Here is an 18,206-nt window from a genome sequence, read left to right as displayed (position 1 = left end):
GTTTATTCTTAATTTCCAATCTAAATCTCTCCTCTTTTAGTTTCAAACCCTTCTCCTTTGTCCTTCCCTCTCTGCCTGTGTAAAAATCCCTCAACCTTGGGTCTGACCCCATGGAAACCTTTCAGTGAGGCCTCCAGTGGAGCTGGGAATAAAGGGAAAAGCCAGAGGTGGGATCCATGGCCTGGTTCAATTCACCTGACAATGCAGAGGGTGGTGCCTGGTGGTCCAAGAACCTACAGATGAGGATCATCCAAGGCACTGTTTTATGGGGATTGATGGGTGCAAACCTGGGATGTAAAAATCCCTTTTCCATTTGCTGGAGGCTCAGCTCAGGTGTTCCCAAGAGGTGAGAGCCAGAGCTTGGAGCCCCTCCTGGCCGATGAAAAAGTGCTTTAAAGCCCCAGTTTTGAGGTTCTGCACCTTTATCTTCCCTTGCAGGTGTTATTTTAACAACAAAGCACAGAGCAAAGTTAACACGACCCTCCTATCAGACTTTGTTCGGTCCCAGGCATGAGAAACTGCTGAAAAATCACAAATAAAAATAGTTTATTGAGGTTATTAGCAGCTAATTTGGGCTGTTCGAAACGTTCTGTTTGTCGTGCCCATCCAGTTCTTTTTTTTTTTTTTTTTCCTTTTCTCCTGCCTGAAAATGATTTACATAATATATTGACTGGGTTCTGTGTGTGTAAGCACTGCTTGTTCTGGGATTTTCAAACAAAAAGAAGCTCAGCTCCTGTCTCAAAGTTTCTTTTTGTGGCACTTTCCAACTGGTTCAGCCTCTGGAATCAAAGAGTTGCTTCCCTGGAAGGGACTGTTGTTTTCCCAAGGGAAGGAGAGAGAGACAAGTTCATTTTGCTGCAAAAGCCTAATCTTGATTAAAGCCATTGAAACAAAGGAAAGAATAAAAGAAATTAAGAAAATCAACCACTCAGGTTCTTGACTGTGTGGTTAAAATTAATTAGCAGCATCCTGACGCCTTTTGTGCTGTACCTGATACGTATAAATATATAAATAGCTACATAAAAAATACAAAAATATAACAAATTTTCCAGTCTCTAATTAAAAATCTTTCCTTCCTGAATAGAAGAAGTTTCTCCCACCCTGTGTTCGGATGCAGCTCAGTTTTAGGCTTGTTTTCCCACGTGGGGAAAGACCAACTAACTATTAAATAAAAAGGCGAATTCAGCGTGGCCTTTGCAGGCTCCAAAGGGTTGGTTTGTCCAGGGAGCCACTGGAGTGACAAAACTGGGGCTGAATGAGCATTTTCATCACTTTTGCAAGTGTAAGGAACAAATGCCCTGTGATTTTTTGGTGTGTTTGGTGGCTCAGCCACCCCTTGACATCACTGTGAGTACCCAGCAAGGGAAAAGGGCTTGTTATCCAAAATATGGGATCTGCAGCCCCTTCCAGGTATTAAAGGGGCTCCAGGAGAGCTGGAGAGGGTCTGGGGACAAGGCATGGAGGGACAGGACACAGGGAAAGGCTTCCTACTGGAAAATGGGGGATTTGGGTGGGATATTGGGAAGGAATTGCTGGCTGGGAGGGTGGGCAGGCCCTGGCACAGGTTGCCCAGAGAAGCTGTGGCTGCCCCTGGATCCCTGGGAGTGTCCAAGGCCAGGCTGGAGCACCCTGGGCTGGTGGGAGGTGTCCCTGCCCATGGCAGGGGGTGAGATGAGATGAGCTTTAATGTCCTTTCCAACCCAACCCATTCTGGAATTCTGTGAAATGGATCCTTTACTCAAACACTCCACAGGTTAATTCTTTTCCAGGCTGGGAAAGGGCTCCTTCAGCCTGGCCTTGGCAGGCTCCAAAGGGCTGGTTTGTTCCAGGAGCCACTGAAGTGACAGAGTTGAGTGCCAGCAGCCATTCCATGGGTGGGACAGCTGTCCCCAGGCTGGGGATGGCTGGAGCCCTGCAGGGTTGCCCCAGGGCAGGAGCAGCAGGTACAAACCAGGGCAGGCTGCAGCCTCAGGCAGGTTTTTCCCTCCTTTCCTTCCACCAGCTGGCACAAGGCTGTGTTTGCTTCCAGATGGATTGGAGGTGACACCGCTGGTTGTGTCAGTGATGTTGGGATGATATCTCTATTTTCTCCTCTCTCGGTGCTCTGGTTGGACAGGGGGGAGGAAGGGCTTGTAAACACCTCCAGAGATGGATCACAAACACGGAATGCTCATGAATTATTTTGGTTACTCCTCACTTGTCAGCAGCTCAGCCCAATTTAGGTGCTGTGTTTCCTATTTTTCATTTTGGAAGTGACAAGGGCTCGGGCTCTGTGTACTCTGGGGTGGGATTGGATTCAGGGTTTGGATCCTGCAAAAAATTAACCATGTGTTAAATGGTGCCTTGGAAGCTTCAGAGACTTCCCAAACATCACAGAACCCCAGGATGGTTTGGGTTGGGAGGACCTCAAAGCCCACCCAGTGCCACCTCTGCCATGGGCAGGGACACCTTCCACCAGCCCAGGGTGCTCCAACCTGGCCTTGGACACTCCCAGGGATCCAGGGGCAGCCACAGCTTCTCTGCCCAACCTGTGCCAGGGCCTGCCCACCCTCCCAGCCAACAATTCCTTCCCAATATCCCATCTCTCCTTGCCCTCTGGCAGTGGGAAGCCATTCCCTGTGTCCTGTCCAAAGTCTCTCCCCACCTCTCTTGGTTTGCAGTCAGGTGTGGTGGATCATCAGCCACAAAAATAGGAAAACACCCAAGAGAAAAAAATTCATGGATATTCTTCAGCACCCATGGAATGAAGCACATGGAATGAAGGCATGTGCAGATAAAAACACTGGGAAATTGAGTGAATTTTGAAGGGAGCAAATTTTCTTTCTGGGTCAGAAACCCCCAGGACCTCCCCACCCTCACAGTAGAAAAAAAATCATTCCTTATGTGGACTTTGACTGACCCCCTTTTAGTTTAAACCCTTCCTGATGGCTCCACACCCTTTTAAAATCCCATGTGGGCACCAAGCAAAGCCAGGTTTGTTCCTTGTTACACTGAACTGCTTCTCTTCTGCCTTTCAGCCTTAAAAAAAGGACGCTTTTGGATCACCCCCGACCCCTACCACAAGGATGACAACATCCAGATCGGGCGGGAGGTGAAGATCTCGTGCCAGGTGGAGGCCATCCCGCCCGAGGAGCTCACCTTCAGCTGGTTCAAGAACGGGCGGCCCCTGAGGAGCTCGGAGAGGATGGTCATCACCCAGACCGACCCCGACGTGTCCCCCGGCACCACCAACCTGGACATCATCGACCTCAAGTTCACCGACTTCGGCACCTACACGTGCGTGGCGGCGCTCAAGGGCGGCGGCATCTCGGACATCAGCATCGACGTCAACATCTCCAGCAGCACAGGTGAGCGGGCAGGGGCTGCTGGAGGGATGGAGCCTCGGGATGGCTTCATCCCTTATTCCCTCCTGGAATAAGCACTGCTCACCACGAGGGTTCCCAGGCACACCAGGCTGGACGGGGCTTGGAGCAACCTGGAGAGGAGAAGGCTCCAGGGAGACCTGAGAGCCCCTGGCAGGGCCTAAAGGGGCTCCAGGAGAGCTGGAGAGGGACTGGGGACAAGGCATGGAGGGACAGGAAACAGGGAATGGCTTCTCACTGGAAAGGTGAAGATTTAGGTTGGATATTGGGAAGGAATTGCTGGCTGGGAGGGTGGGCAGGCCCTGGCACAGGTTGGGCAGAGAAGCTGTGGCTGCCCCTGGATCCCTGGAAGTGTCCAAGGCCAGGTTGGAGCAGCCTGGGCTGGTGGAAGGTGTCCCTGCCCATGGCAGGGAGTGGAATGGGATGAGCTTTGAGGTCCTTTCCTTCCCAACCTATCCTGGGATTTCTATGATCTTAGTATCAGTTAAAAAACTGGGAAGATCATTCTAGGGGAAGAGCCAAGTTGGGAATGCCATGAATTGCCCACCTGGCACACAGTAACCACTGTACCATCTCCACTTTCCTGGGAATCATCTGGAAAATCAGTGGGATCCATTGGAAACATCCACTATGTTGGCCATTCCATAGCTGGCCATGCTGTGAGCCCATCCCTGTTCCTGCAGTCAGCAGTGAATTCTGTCAGCTCTGAAATTCCCTGTCCTGCAGGAAGACACCCAGGAAAGTGAGGGGGAAGAAACCCTGGAGTTTGGGCTCAGCCTCTTTTAGCGTGTTCAGCTCTGCTGGGGCTGCGATTTCATCACCGGCAGAAGGGGAAGCTGAAACACTTGCAGTGCTTTGAAGGTCGTTACTGATTCATCAGCTCTCATTACTGCTGGTAATTAGCAGCATAAGGCCCAGGCACAAACACGTTTCCCAAATGCCAGGACTTGCAGGGGTTTATTAATAATCTCCCTCCCTGTTCCTGTCTGCTGCTTTTGGGGGGAGGGATTTCTCTCTTGCTGTGGGGTCTTGTGGCACCTTTAGGTCTCCCCAGAAGGTTGGAAAGGGATGTGTGGCAGTGCCTGTTGACACACTTGGCATTGCTACTCGTTTAGCAGGAGTTGTTTGGTTTTTTTTTTTTTCATTGCCATTTTGTACTTTCAGCAGGAAAGGCAGAGATTTATGTCCTGAGTATCTTACATAAATGGACCTGAAGTAATCCCCTCCCAGCTCCCCCCCACCCCCCCATATCTCAACAAAGTAGGTCACTGAATAGTGAAAATCAAGACTCAAATGTTGAATATTTGCCCTGTAAAAGCCTCGTCATCCATAAAGCCAACCCTGGGCAAACGTTGCTGAGAGCCAGGATGGCTCTGTGGGACCAGGTCAGGGGGAACCTGAAGGCACAAGCTCTTAAAAAAGCAGCAAGATGTTAAAAAAAGCAACAAAAATACACTCCTTCAGTAAGGGGGTTCATGGTATGCAAAAAAAATAAAAGAAAAGAGAATGGATCAGGAAAATATGTCAGTCTGTCTAAGGGATTTTTTTCTCTGCTTTAAATCTTACATTTGAAGCAGGAAGAGTAAAGTTTTGGGGTCTGTGTGTTCTGCTGTGTTCAGGACAGGTTCTTACACTGCCTTTAGCCCTGAAAAGCAGCATCAGCCCAGTGAGACAGGGAACATCTGTCCCTCCTGGCCTCTTCTCCTTCCCCCTTTCCCCTGCAGACAGTTCTGTGCAGGGCAGGGAGTTGTGAGTCCAGGGGATGTTTTACTTCATCTTTTTGGCTGCACCGCTCTGAGCTGCCACGGGAAGGGCTGGCTGGAGGAGGTGGAGATCCTGCTTTTCCTGAGGGACTCCTTCCTGCCACCTCCCTCCTGCCCTGGCTGGGCACAGCTGGGTGTCCCACACGGCAAATACATCCAACAAATCGCTGCTGCCTGGGTAAAGCTGAAGATGTGCCGAGCACGTTCCACCCGGGGATAGGCCCATCCCAGACACGGATCTTGGGAATGAACACAGGGCAGGCTCCAGGTCTCCTGTTCCTCCATCTCATAGAATCCTAGAGTGCTTTGGATTAGAAGAAGACCTTAATGACCATTTCACTGTCCTGGGCAGGGACACCTTCCACGAGCCCAGGTTGCTCTAACCTGGCCTTGAGCAGGGTTATATTTGTCTTTCCATAAGTGCTGCTCGAGCCAGGCAGAGGAATCCATGAGTAACTAGTACATCTGAGGCTGTGCATCCTCCCTGCAGTGTGACTGGGCTTTCCCTGTTCAGCTCATCAGCTCTCTATTAACTAATGAATTAATTAAACATCCGGGCTGACGTGGGGGGACCTTCAGCCTTGATCTGTTTGTCCTCTGGTCATCTTGTTCCTGCTTTGATGCTACATAAAAGAGACCTTCATTTGAGCTCTAAATGTTTATTGAAATCACAGCCACTGGCTCGTTGCATAATGAAAAAGTGCTTTTTGTGAGATAATTAGTGCTCCAATTAAGATATTTGTAAACCTTAAGCACCGTCCAGAGTGATCGTTCAGCAACCACACAGACCTCCAGTTATTGAGGCAAATTGATTATTTTTGGGAGCCATTATCCTTGGAGTTTATCTTTGAAAGGAGGAGGTGAACAGCAGGGACAGATAAAGGCCGGATTTGGTTAAAAAGCTTTTTCTTTAATAGTTCTATTTTCGTACTTAATGTGCGGAGATTTTTCCCGTTGATTCTGTCCGGGGGAGCCGCCGTCCCTCCCCGTCACACAGCACAGAATGGGGGCCAGGAGGGGCCATCTCCTGCTCTGCAGCCCCTTCCCATGGAAATCTGCATTTTTTCTGGGATGTGTTCACCCTCAGGGGATTGGCTCCATCAGGATTTCTGGGAGCAGACACCCCCCGTGGCAGCCACAGCATCTTTATCCTTCTCCAGAGGGCTGTGGAGTTGGCTCCTCACATCTCCTGGTGCATGTGGAGCGTGGAGCTCCTCAGCATGGCTCCTGCCACAGCCCTGGAAGATAATTTGGCTAATTTGCCAGTGGCTGTGGATGTTCTGGGTTTAAAATGTTCCTCTTCAGTCAGACTGCAGAGTAAGGCGGTGTTTCAGGGTATTAGGGGTGTTGTATACATATATATTTGCACAATATTTCTAGTAAATATGTATTTATATAGACAGATATAGATAAATAGATATGGATACAGATACATTAGAAGAGTTCTAAAGCCCTGATTCTGGAATTATTTTACTGCCTAAGCAGATCTCTTGTCCAAGCCCCCCACCAGCACTTAAGGGAATGACATCAGGTTGCACCAGGGGAGGTTTAGGTTTGATATGAGGGAAAATTCCTTCATGAAAAGGGTTATAAAGCATTGGCACAGGTTTTCCAGGGCTGTGGTGGAGTCACCATCCCTGGAAGTGTTGAAAGAACGTGTGGATGTGGCACTGGAGGACGTGGTTTAGTGGTGCTGGGCTGGACTTGGCGATCTTGGAGGTCTTTTCCAACCTCAGTTATTCTGTGGTTCTCTGAAATCTATGGTTGAGGTTGTGTCTTCACCTGCAATTAGAAGTGGTTTGTGCCCCAGAGAACGTGGCCTGTGGTGTTTCCTCTTCTCCCCTGTGTGTGGGAGGGAGGGAACCAGAGTGATGAGGAGACAAAGCAACCGTGAAATCGAGGCACGATTCCCTCCCAGGTCACCCCATTTACCTTCCACGTGAGTACCTTGACAGACCCTCTCTCCTGGTGATGAAAGGCCACAGAAAGGTTAAAATGAATTCTCTTGACTTCAGCTGCTTTTCCAACCCTTTGGCTGGATCAGACAATCTCCCCCGGGCTCTTCTTTCGCCTCTGAGCCCCTTTCAGCACCTGCTCCCTGGTGTGTCCCAACACTTCTCCTAAAAGGACCCCACACCGGGGCTGTGCTGAGCAGTTTCAGCCTCTGTTTGCAGAGATATCTGCATAATTATCACTCCTGAACAGTTCTCACTGGCTGCCCTTCACAGGCTGAAGGATCTGCTCAAATACCTTTTGTATCCGAGCTCGGCTTCCCTTGCCCAGCTCAGCCTCTGTCTCAGCTCCTCCACCCCACCAGGGTGTGAATCATGGACAGGGAGCAAACGAGGATGATCCAACAGCACAGACTCAGAGCTCCAGGTTCATCAATCTCAGAGAAGCAGGACACACAGAGAACTTCAGCTCTGTCTCCTGGAGCAGCGTGGACTCCTCGATATTCCCGAGCCTTTAAATTCCTGGAACAGTGGGACTCCCAGCACTTATCTGGGGGGATTATCTGGGAGTAATCTCCATTTGGGATCATCGCCTGAGATGCAGCTCAACCCCTCCTGTGCTCTGCTTTAGCCTGTAATTACTGGGTGTTACCATCAGCCATGTTAAACAGCCTGACCACACCATCCCAAAGCTCCTCCCTCCTCACTGCTGAGAATTCCAGGCCTTTTCCCAGGGCTTTCCTTAAGGCACACAGGGATTTACAGAAGTGATATAATCCCCAGTGAAGGGTTCAGGATCGTGTGCCTCCCCCAAACCTACCATGGGACCACCTTGGACTAGATGGTGACTTAAGGATGGTGACAGTCCCAGCTGTGATGAGGGAGGAGTTGTGGGATAGTGTGATCATGCTACCATCAATAACAATAACAACAAAAATAATAACAAATTATTAACTATTAATTATAATTATTATAATCATCATGATGATTTATTAAATTTATACTATTATAGGATAGATACAGAAATTATTATGGAAATTATATAGAATTATAATTATATACATATTTATCATATAAATATATTTACCTAATAATATATTACATAATAATATTTATTATTGTAATTAAAAATGATGATGATGATGATGATAAGTGCAAGTACCCAAGGCTTGGTGGGCATAGTGGCACTCACTCAAAGCTTGCACTTGATGATCTTAGAGGGTTTTTTCAACCTTGGTGATCCTGGGAGATGGGATGGAAGGTCTGGGGGGCACTTTAACAGAAACAAAGAGGACAAGAGCTCAGGGCCCCCTTTGCCACCCCCCCTGCTGCCCAGTCAGGGGCTCTCAGAGGCAAAGGGGGTCTCAGCCCATTCTATTTAAGAGCCAGGAATGCTCATGGATCATCAGCATCCCTCTCTCTGCTGTGCCACTGCCCATTTCAAAGGGCAGCAGGATGTGTTCTTAAAGCAGGTGCTGCTTTAGAGTTGAAAAACAAGCTTTTGTTTTTCAGGGGATCACCCCCTATTGTAGAAAACACTGCTGAGAGTTTAGCTTTTTTATATTTTTATTTTTATATATTTTTTTTACTTATTTTGGGGAAAACTGCTGGGAGTTAATTTTTTAATGTTTGTTTGTTTGTTTGTTGTAAATGTTATTTTCTCTTTATCCTTATATTTTTATTTTTGGTGCTAGTAAGGGAAGAAAAACATGAAACTGTGATTTTCTCTTTGATTCTTTCGAGCTTTACTGCTCATGAAAACAAGTCCCACACGATCAGGCTGTCAGTGCCTGTCAGAGTCTCACAGTTCCCACACCCTGTGATAATTTTTGACCCTGTTACTAATTTCAGCTGCATTCGACAGCAGAAGAGACGTCTCAGGGATAATTAAATACCTGGGAGTCTGTGGAAATAAATAGATGGGTTTGAAAGGGGAAAGCCCATTAAAACCCCTCCCTGAGCAAAGGTTTAGTGCTTGTCCCTCTTCCTAATTAGACAGGAGACAATCAGCAGCCAAATTAAGGGGGAGATGCAGCCACGACCACTGGGGTGGGAGAGGGAAATAAATACAATAAATACTCATGGGACCTCCCTGTGCTGGGCATTTCAAGTCAGTTATGACACAGGAAAGCTCTGGATTTATGGCTTTACCCTTGGAATTCTTTGGTTTAATAGGTGGCCTTGTCCCTCCCCTCTCCTCCTCTGTTTCCAGTAAGGACATTAATAAATCCAGGACACCCCCAGGAGCAGTTGGATCTTCTCTTTTCTCCACCCCAAAGGGGTCCTGTACCAGTCACTGTCCTTCCTCTCAGGTGCCCCCAGAAGCTCCCTGGGAAGCAGGGTTTGTGTCCTTTCCCGCTTTCTTCCTGATGGGATTCATATTTTCCTCGGAGTTGATGAGTGGAAGTGTCCCAGGCCAGGTTGGGCACAGGTTGGAGCAACCTTGGCTGGTGGAAGGTGTCCCTGCCCATGGCAGGGGGTGGGATGGGATGAGATTTGAGGTCCTTTCCAACCCAAACCAGTCTGAGCATTCTACAAATCCCTGAAATTCCCCTGCTCTTGGTCCCAGATGCTGTTCCTTGTGGGATCACAGCTGGTGCCTTCCTGCATCCCACAGCCCAGGGGCTTGAGCAGCAGATCCTCCTGAGCCCCCAGGAACAGCTGTGCAGCTCTGCCCCCTTCCTCTCCACACCCACCTCAAGGACACACTGAACTTGTTTGGCTGCTCCTCTCACGATGATCTTATGAACTCCTGGAGCAGTTCCTTAAACCAGAAGAACCTTGTGGATGTCTGGGGAACATCTCCTCAATTTATTTGTATCCCTTCCCTGTTTCAGTCAGAGAATTCCAGACTGGTTTGGGTTGGAAGAGACCTTAAAGCCCATCCAGTGTCACCCCAGCCATGGGCAGGGACACCTTCCACCAGCCCAGGGTGCTCCAACCTGACCTTGGACACTTCCAGGGATCCAGGGGCAGCCACAGCTTCTCTGCCCAACCTGTGCCAGGGCCTGCCCACCCTCCCAGCCAGCAATTCCTTCCCAATATCCCATCTAAACCAGTCTGAAGCCATTCCCTGTGTCCTGTCCCTCCATGCCTTGTCCCCAGTCCCTCTCCTGGAGCCCCTTTAGGCCCTCCCAGGGGCTCTCAGGTGTCCCTGGATCCTTCTCTTCTCCAGGTGAACCCCCCCAGCTCTCCCAGCCTGTTTTGCTGCTCCAGCCAGGGCTGGGTGTTGTTTGAACTCAGCCACGAGCCAGGTGAGCTGGGAAATTGTCCAGAGGAGCCTCCTTCCTGCACTATTTTCTATAAACACTATCTTCCTGCTTGGAACATTTCCTTGGTCTGTGTTTCCACAGTGATCCAGGTCTCCTGGGAGCTGTCCTGTGCTCACAACCTGCTCTGGCACACAAGGGCATAACTGAACATGGGTGATGTTTTATTAATATTGGGAATGTTTTATTAAGCAGTTGTTCTCGTTTTTATTTTTTTATTTTTCTCCTTCTTATTTTGAAGCAGAAAATAATTTATTCTTTCCTTTCCTGTGGAAAAACCATTCCCACTCCTTCAGGCCCCACCAGACAGGAGCTATCAAAGCCCTCAAAGCAGCTGAAAGCAGCATTTTGGTACCTGTGAAGGTCCCTGATTTAAACTCTGATTCCTACCAGGCTTGTCAGGTCTGCAGATCCCGGGGGGAACACTGGGACAAGTCTCTTGTTTGTGTGTTCCCCTGGGGGGCTGGAATAGCCTTAGGTTGTTTTCCCTGCAGACAGGAGTGAGGGAGCAGTCCTGGAATTGCAGCAAAGGAGGTGAGGGCAGGACAGTGTGGAGAGGGAACACCCCTTGGAGGGGCTGTTTGCCCACAGAGAACATCTCAGATGGGTCAGGACAGAAGATCCACAAGGGATGTTTTCTGAAGGCACCAAAGGAAAGGGAGGGTGGGCAGTGTTTAATAAATACCTCCTGGATAAACCTGTGGACACCAACTGCATTCCATGTGCAGGTTTGGAACTCTGAGCTGGTTCCTGGGCTGGCTCAATTCCTCCTCATGGCACAGCCATTTACCCAGGAGTTGGATAAAATCAGCAGCCAGTCTGGTACCAAAGAAAGGGGTTTTAGTGCCAAATCCTCATAAGGAAGGAAGCCATAAGTTGCAGTGATGAAGTGCTGGCTGTGACTGATGCTCTGAGTGCGGGAGTGTGCTGGGACAGAGACATGCAGGGAGGTCACTGAGTGTCACCCAGGGCTGGCAAATCTCCTCTGACAACCTTGTCCCATAAATACAGCGACATTCCACAGCCTTCCCACAGGAGCAGTCACTGCCCTTGCTGTGTGGGTTTAAATTGCTCCTCAGTGAGCCTGACAGAGCTCCAGGGGTGTTTGGATGATCCTCTCTGGTTCATGGTGTGGCTCCTGAGGATGGTCCTGTGCAGGACTAAGGGTTGGATCCTTGGGGGTCCCTCCCAACTCAGGGGAGACCTTGTCACCCTCTACAGGAGGGGGGACGCTGGGGGATCAGTCTCTTCTCCCAGCTGTAGGACACGAGGGCACAGCCTTGAGCTGCACCAGGGGAGGGTCAGGATGGACACTGGGAAGGAATTCTTTCCATGGAGAGTGCTCAGCCACTGGAAGGGGCTGCCCAGGGAGGGGGTGGAGTCATCATCCCTGGAGGTGTCCAAGGACAGACTGGATGTGGCATCAGTGCCATGGGCTGGGTGACGGGGTGGGGTTGGGTCCTGGCTTGGACTGGATGATCTCAGAGGGCTTTTCCAGCCTGGGGGATTCTGGGATTCTGGGATTCTGTTGCCAGGACACGCAGGAGTCCCTCAGGTGTGTCTGCAGTGCTGATGGTCCAACCCTCCTCCTCTCCTCCGCAGTCCCACCCAACCTGACCGTCCCCCAGGAGAAGTCCCCGCTGGTGACGCGGGAGGGGGACACCATCGAGCTGCAGTGCCAGGTGACAGGGAAGCCCAAGCCCATCATCCTGTGGTCCAGGGCGGACAAGGAGGTGGCGATGCCAGACGGGGCGATGCAGACGGAGAGCTACGACGGGATCCTGCGGATTGTCAACGTGTCCAGGGAGATGACGGGCACCTACCGCTGCCAGACCAGCCAGTACAACGGCTTCAACGTGAAACCCAGAGAGGCTCTGGTGCAGCTCATTGTGCAGTGTGAGTACACCTTTCCTTTTCCTTTCCTTCCCTTCCCAAACCTTCCCTTCTTTCCTTTTCCTCCCCCTTTCCTTCCTTTCCACGTGGTTCTCCTGAGATAAAGCTGTTGATTTATTCCTCCCCTAAGTAAACAGCAGCAGGAGTCTTAGGGCTGTTACATATTTGATGCCGTGTTGTTGGGCTCTGTAGTTCCCCGAATCCATGAATTTAATGTAAATAGAGAAGTAAAAATGACATAGGAGCCTCATTTATATTGGAAAAAAAAACACCAAAAAACAACCAAGAAGTGTGAGGCAATCATTATTTTCCCCATGCCTGGCTTTGAATTCCTTGACACGGGAACAAGCAGATGAGATGGGAGGACAGATGTCTCTAAATGCAGATCTGATACCGATCTCGTTTGTTGGTGCTGTGTAAAACAAGCGGGGAGAAACGAGGGCAGGAGCTGTTCCCTGGGAACTGCTCTGCATCCAGATCTGCAGAGCTGCCTCTGGAACCAGCAGTGCTGGGAACGGGGAGGGAGCCGGGAGGGCAAAGCAATTATTTTGGAAGTGCGCTCGGCGTTTGTTGTTGGAAAAGGAGAAGTCTGGTTTGATGTGGTTTATGGGGAATAATGAGCCTTTCTTTGTGTTTGTGTATCTGATCAGTCACTAAATGACTTCCCCGTGTCTGTTGTCGGTGCTTAATTTCCCTGTTTCTGAAGTGGCTCGTGCAGCCCTCATTTATTCCGCTCTGAGCTGCCCAAAATCTTCTGTCAGATCTGCTTTCCACCAGCGCTCCGTGCTCGGCACAGCTGACCTCTTTTGGGCCCCCTGGGGAGGAGGAGCTGCTGCAAACACACGGCCTTATTACTGAAAATCAACTGATTTGGTTTGCCCAGTCCTGTTGTGTAACAAATTACTGATGCCCTTGATTTGCACGCCGTGGGACCCGCAGGACTTCCATCAGGGGGTGTTTGCTGGGGCTCCAGCACAGCTTCTGAGCCCCAAGTGGAGCTGCAGGGAGGCTGGAGACACCTCCCTTGGGCTCCTCCTGGGACATCCCAGCGTGTGTCTGGCTTTGATCCCTGTGGGAATGAACCAGCATGTCCTGGGAGGAGCAGCTGAGGGGGCTGGGGAGGCTCAGCCTGGAGAAAAGCCACAGAAACAGTGGAGTGCAGGTTCTCCTGAATAAGGAGGAGGGAAAGCAGCTGCTTTCCCCTTTCCTGGCACTAATTTGGTGTGAAAACTAGAAAGCACTTTGTTTTCTGGCCACTTGGATCTTTTATCATTAGTTTCTAGTCTCCTTTTGGTCCACGTGCTTCACCTTTTCCATAGGTCTGTGCCAAGTCCAGTATGGTGGGTATAATATCTTGGGTTGGTTGTGGTGATGTGTGAAGGATGGACAGGTGGAGGATGGAGGTGCCTTCAAATCATCCACTTCATGTACAAATACACAATGTGGAGGTTTTCCCAGTAAATCAGGAGGTTTAGAGGGAAAGTTCTGGAGGTAAAATCACTCCAGTTACAAACAGCAGACACAAAAATAATGTCTGGGACAGGCAACAATTCCTTGCCTCTGTTCTTGGAAGCTTTATCAGCCCTGAGGAGACTTGTATGATGCTTTTTCAGATAATAATAGCTATTTTCAGCCTTTTTTTGGTTCCTCCATCCTCAGGAGCACACACAGGTCACCGGGGGGATACTGGAAGAACAAGTATTCAGGAGGACTCTTGACAGGACTCCACAACAGCTGTGATGTGTCCCACATTTTGCCCTGGAAGACTTTATTTCAAGTCTTTCACAGTCCTAGAAACTCTTGTATTCATCCAGTGAGCTCAGAGTTGTTTATCCTGGTCTCCATTTCAAGGCTTTGAAGGAGATGCTGTTATTTTCTCCAGCAGGGAGGCAGTAATATCTCAGAATCCCAGGATGGGTCAGGCTGGGACAATCTGCTCAGCAGTTCTTCCTCCTGTGCAGGTGGAACTTGCTGGGCATCAGTTCCTGCCCGTTGCTCTTGTGCCATTGCTGGGCCCCCCTCCAAGGAATGGGAATGTTCTGGGAATGTTCTTCCTGCTGTTCCCCAGGATCCCATTGACCTCCTTGTCCCCCAGGCCCCACATCTGGCTCAGGGACAGCTTGGTGTCACTTCCTGCCAGAGGAAGGGGGGGTGAGTGTGGGTTTTGGGGAAACGTTTCCCAGGATGTGGATTAGGACTTCCAGCAGCTTCCCACTTGCTCAGGACCCTGGTGGGCCCGGTGGGATGACTCCTGCTGACTTCCAGACCCTGCTGGATGCATTGCTTGGGTTGCTGTTACTTTCCAATCCTTTCCTGGTGGCAAATTCCCTGGACTTTGTGCCTTGTTGTTCCACCTCAGCTGCACCAATTCACCAATCCTGGGAGCAGAGGCACAACCTGGAAACGGAGCAGGAGTTCACCAGGTACTTGCAGGAGGTTTACCTTTCATCTGCTCACGTTTGGAATTCTGCTCACTTTGTTCAGCTCCTGGCAAGTGACAAGTTGGAGATGAATGGGCAAAGCTGATATTATGTAAGGCTTTGATTATTTTCCTTGTGGGAGGAAAGTACATTTGTTCCCATCGACTTGAGCATTATTTCTGTAACGAGCACGGCATTTATCCAATTGTCATAAAAATCAGTTCCTTTCAGTAATTCCCTAATATTTATTGCAGGCTCTTCCAGCAGTTATGAGCAGGGAGAGATGTTTAATGAAAAACACTCTGAGTTCCAGAGCAGCTCGCTGGTGTCACTTTGGATGGGGTGTGTGGGCACATGGGCAAATTTCTCAGTGGAATTCCTGCTCTGGGTCAGATCTGTGGGGTCAAACTAAAGGAAAGATAAAGATAAATTCAAAGATAAAGGCATTTTTTAATTTGACCCTCTTTTGGTTCACCTAAACAGCTTTTCTGTTCCTCCCACCTCTTTTCCTGTGCCATCCCTTTACCTCATGAGTGATGTCAGGATCCCAGCCCGGGAGCTCTCCAGGAAAGTGGCTGACGTTGTGGTTTAGGGTTTTTGATTTTTCATGTTTAACCGTTGAATTCTAAAACTTCTGATAGAAAAATGAAAATCAGAGAGTCCCACAATGGTTTGGGTGGGGAGGGACCTTAAAACCCACCCAGTGCCACCCCCTGCCATGGGCAGGGACACCTTCCACCAGCCCAGGGTGCTCCAACCTGGCCTTGGACACTCCCAGGGATCCAGGGGCAGCCACAGCTTCTCTGGGCAACCTGTGCCAGGGCCTGCCCACCCTCCCAGCCAGCAATTCCTGCCCAATATCCCATCTCTCCCTGCCCTCTGACAGGTCTGAGTAGTCCTTAGAGAGGAATTTAATGTAAAATTGTAACCAACTGAATGTTTTGAGCCTTTGCTTCCTGTTTGGCAGTGGAGAGAGAATCATCCACACAAATCAGAGCCAGTTCTGAGGAAACTGGGATATTCCTTCTTTGTCCCAGTCCCCTTTTTGTAAAACAGAGATCACTGTCCCTCCCCTGGAGGTTTTGGGGTAGGATTCTCAGATGCTGTTGTAATAAAACACATGCAGGATCTGATTTGATCAACAAACCCAATATCCTTTGATGATGATGATGATGATTATATTATCCATGATGTTTCCTCCTTCTTGCACTCCCCACAAACAGTGGGATTTACTGACTTGGATGTCACTGCTTGGCAGATTTTGGGAGGGCTGCTGGCCTTTCTCTGAGAGATTAATTGGGATGATGGAAGTTCAGCACCAGCAGGATTAAACCCCTCCACTGGCTTTTGATTGCTGTTGTTCTTGTAGAGTCCACATCCTGTGGAAGATTGGAGAAGATCTGTGGGGAAAATTAAAGGATGAGTGTCTGGAGTGCCAGGACAAGGAGGAGATGGCTTCCCACTGGAAAAGGGGAGATTTGGGTGAGATGTTAGGAAGGAATTGCTGGCTGGGAGGGAGGGCAGGCCCTGGCACAGGTTGGGCAGAGAAGCTGTGGCTGCCCCTGGATCCCTGGAAGTGTCCAAGGCCAGGCTGGAGCAGCCTGGGCTGGTGGAAGGTGTTGGGGGTGGAACAAGATGGTCCTCAAGGTCCCTTCCAACCCAAACCATTGTGGGATTCATCCCCTCTCCTTACCAAGCCATCAGAGAGGGAAGGACAGAACCATTTCTGCCCCTGGCCTGTGCTTTACACCCTGGGCTGCTGCAGGAAATCTTGTTTCTTTTTTTTTTTTTTTTGTGGTTGAGAATGGGAAAAATCATCTTTTCTGCTCTAAACAAGCAGTTTGGCAGCTCAGGAATTTGCTGTCTCTGCTCCGTGGCTGTTTAAATGTGTGGCTGATGAAATATTTATATGCAAATATTATATTAATAATGAAATAAAAGGTTGTTGCGAAAGAATGAAATGTTCTGCAGCCAAAGTGGGGCCGGAATTAATGAGCTTAAAACTCAGGGAGGTTTAGGAAAGTAATTAGGAGAAACTTTTGAACAGGTTAGGGTGGTTTAATCCCTGCAGGAATCATCCAACTTCATGGAATTGTCTTGTGAATGGGGAGCAGGAGTGCAAGGAAAGCTCACAGAGAGTGAAACCTCCCAGATTATAAAATTTTAACTGGGAAAACTTATGAAAAAGGGGGGTGGCCAGGGAATCCCCAGAGGTGAGAACAAATACTGGGGGGGGGGATGGGGAAAGGCTTCATTTTGAAAGAAATCTCTTTTTAAGCAGGTTGAAATGACAGAGGAGATCAATGTTTGTGGTTTGCATTCACATTATTGACATCACAGTTATACTTTGATTCCCCCTCCCCCCGATACGACGGAAGATTTGAGTGGAAAAAGCTGATTAATATTCAGGACAGATGTTACATAACCCAATATATTAATATATTCTCAGGCTGTTGCATTTCTTTCTTACTTTCTGAATTAATTCTTTCTCCACAGAGAAGATTTGGGTTTGATTTGAGCTGTTTGTGGTGGGAGGCAGGACAGCCTAAAAAAAAAAGGGTTAAAACAGGGTCTAACCTTTATGTTTCTGGGGGATTTTCCAGGTCATTTTGGAGGGTGGGAATTAACAAATGACCTTAGAACTTTAAAACCTCGAAATATACCTCGTTCCCATTGCCTCGATTATTTTGATTTGATTTCTGGAGTCGTTTTCTGCATCCTGGTGTGTCGTATCCAAGGAATTCCACATCCCTGGGCTGAAGGATTATCCCAGAGGTTGAGGCTACCTAAAGGTTCACCCTGTTCCTGTGGTGATATTTATTCATATATTTGGAGTTTTAAATATAAAGATAGGGTTTTCATGTACATATTATAAATTATATATACTCACAATATATAATATCAACAATATCAATATTATATTAATATTTCACAATATATAATAAATATATAATAATAGCATTATAATATACTTATTCTATATAATATATAATTATATATAGGTATATATATGAGAGGGTTAATATACATATTAAAAATAGAGTTTATACCTATTTATACTTTATATATAAGTCTATAAATATATAAAAACTTTTATATATAAAACAGAGGTTTTATATATATTTATATTTTTATATATAAATATATAACTAGATATATAAACCCTATTTTCATACATAAAATCCCTCTCATATATATCTATATTTTTACATATAATATATATAAATTATATCATAAATACATAAATTATATGGGGGTTATTTTGAGATATATATATAAATATAAAGAATAGAGTTTATAAATACATATATATGTCTATATATATATATATATATATTTTTAGGCACTCCAGATAAACAGTTACCACTGTATTTATTTCTAATGGGTAATTCCCAGCTCCTTAATTCCTAGTTCAGAAATTTCCCAGAAAACTCTTGTAGTTCTTTGACATAAAGCAAAAAAATCTCTTCCCTAAAATCCTCACTGAAGGCTGAGATTTCAGTATAACACAGAAACAATTATGGCTTTCCATGTAATTCATCCACGT

The 18,206-nt window shown here is 48.0% G+C and overlaps 1 protein-coding gene across 1 annotated transcript in view; it reads left to right on the top strand.

Moving 5' to 3' along the window:
* Positions 1 to 18,206, top strand: part of MDGA2 (MAM domain containing glycosylphosphatidylinositol anchor 2) — a 256,870-nt gene that overhangs the window by 148,723 nt on the left and 89,941 nt on the right. Inside the window, 2 exon segments of the mRNA XM_050335716.1 lie at positions 3,018 to 3,347; positions 11,949 to 12,242. Of these exon segments, the coding sequence (XP_050191673.1) occupies positions 3,018 to 3,347; positions 11,949 to 12,242 (624 nt within the window).

Source organism: Myiozetetes cayanensis, unplaced genomic scaffold (genome assembly GCF_022539395.1).
Source record: "Myiozetetes cayanensis isolate MyiCay16 unplaced genomic scaffold, myiCay2020 scf6-25, whole genome shotgun sequence".
NCBI classification, from domain to species: domain Eukaryota; kingdom Metazoa; phylum Chordata; class Aves; order Passeriformes; family Tyrannidae; genus Myiozetetes; species Myiozetetes cayanensis.
This window is presented reverse-complemented; position numbering and strand designations above follow the sequence as displayed.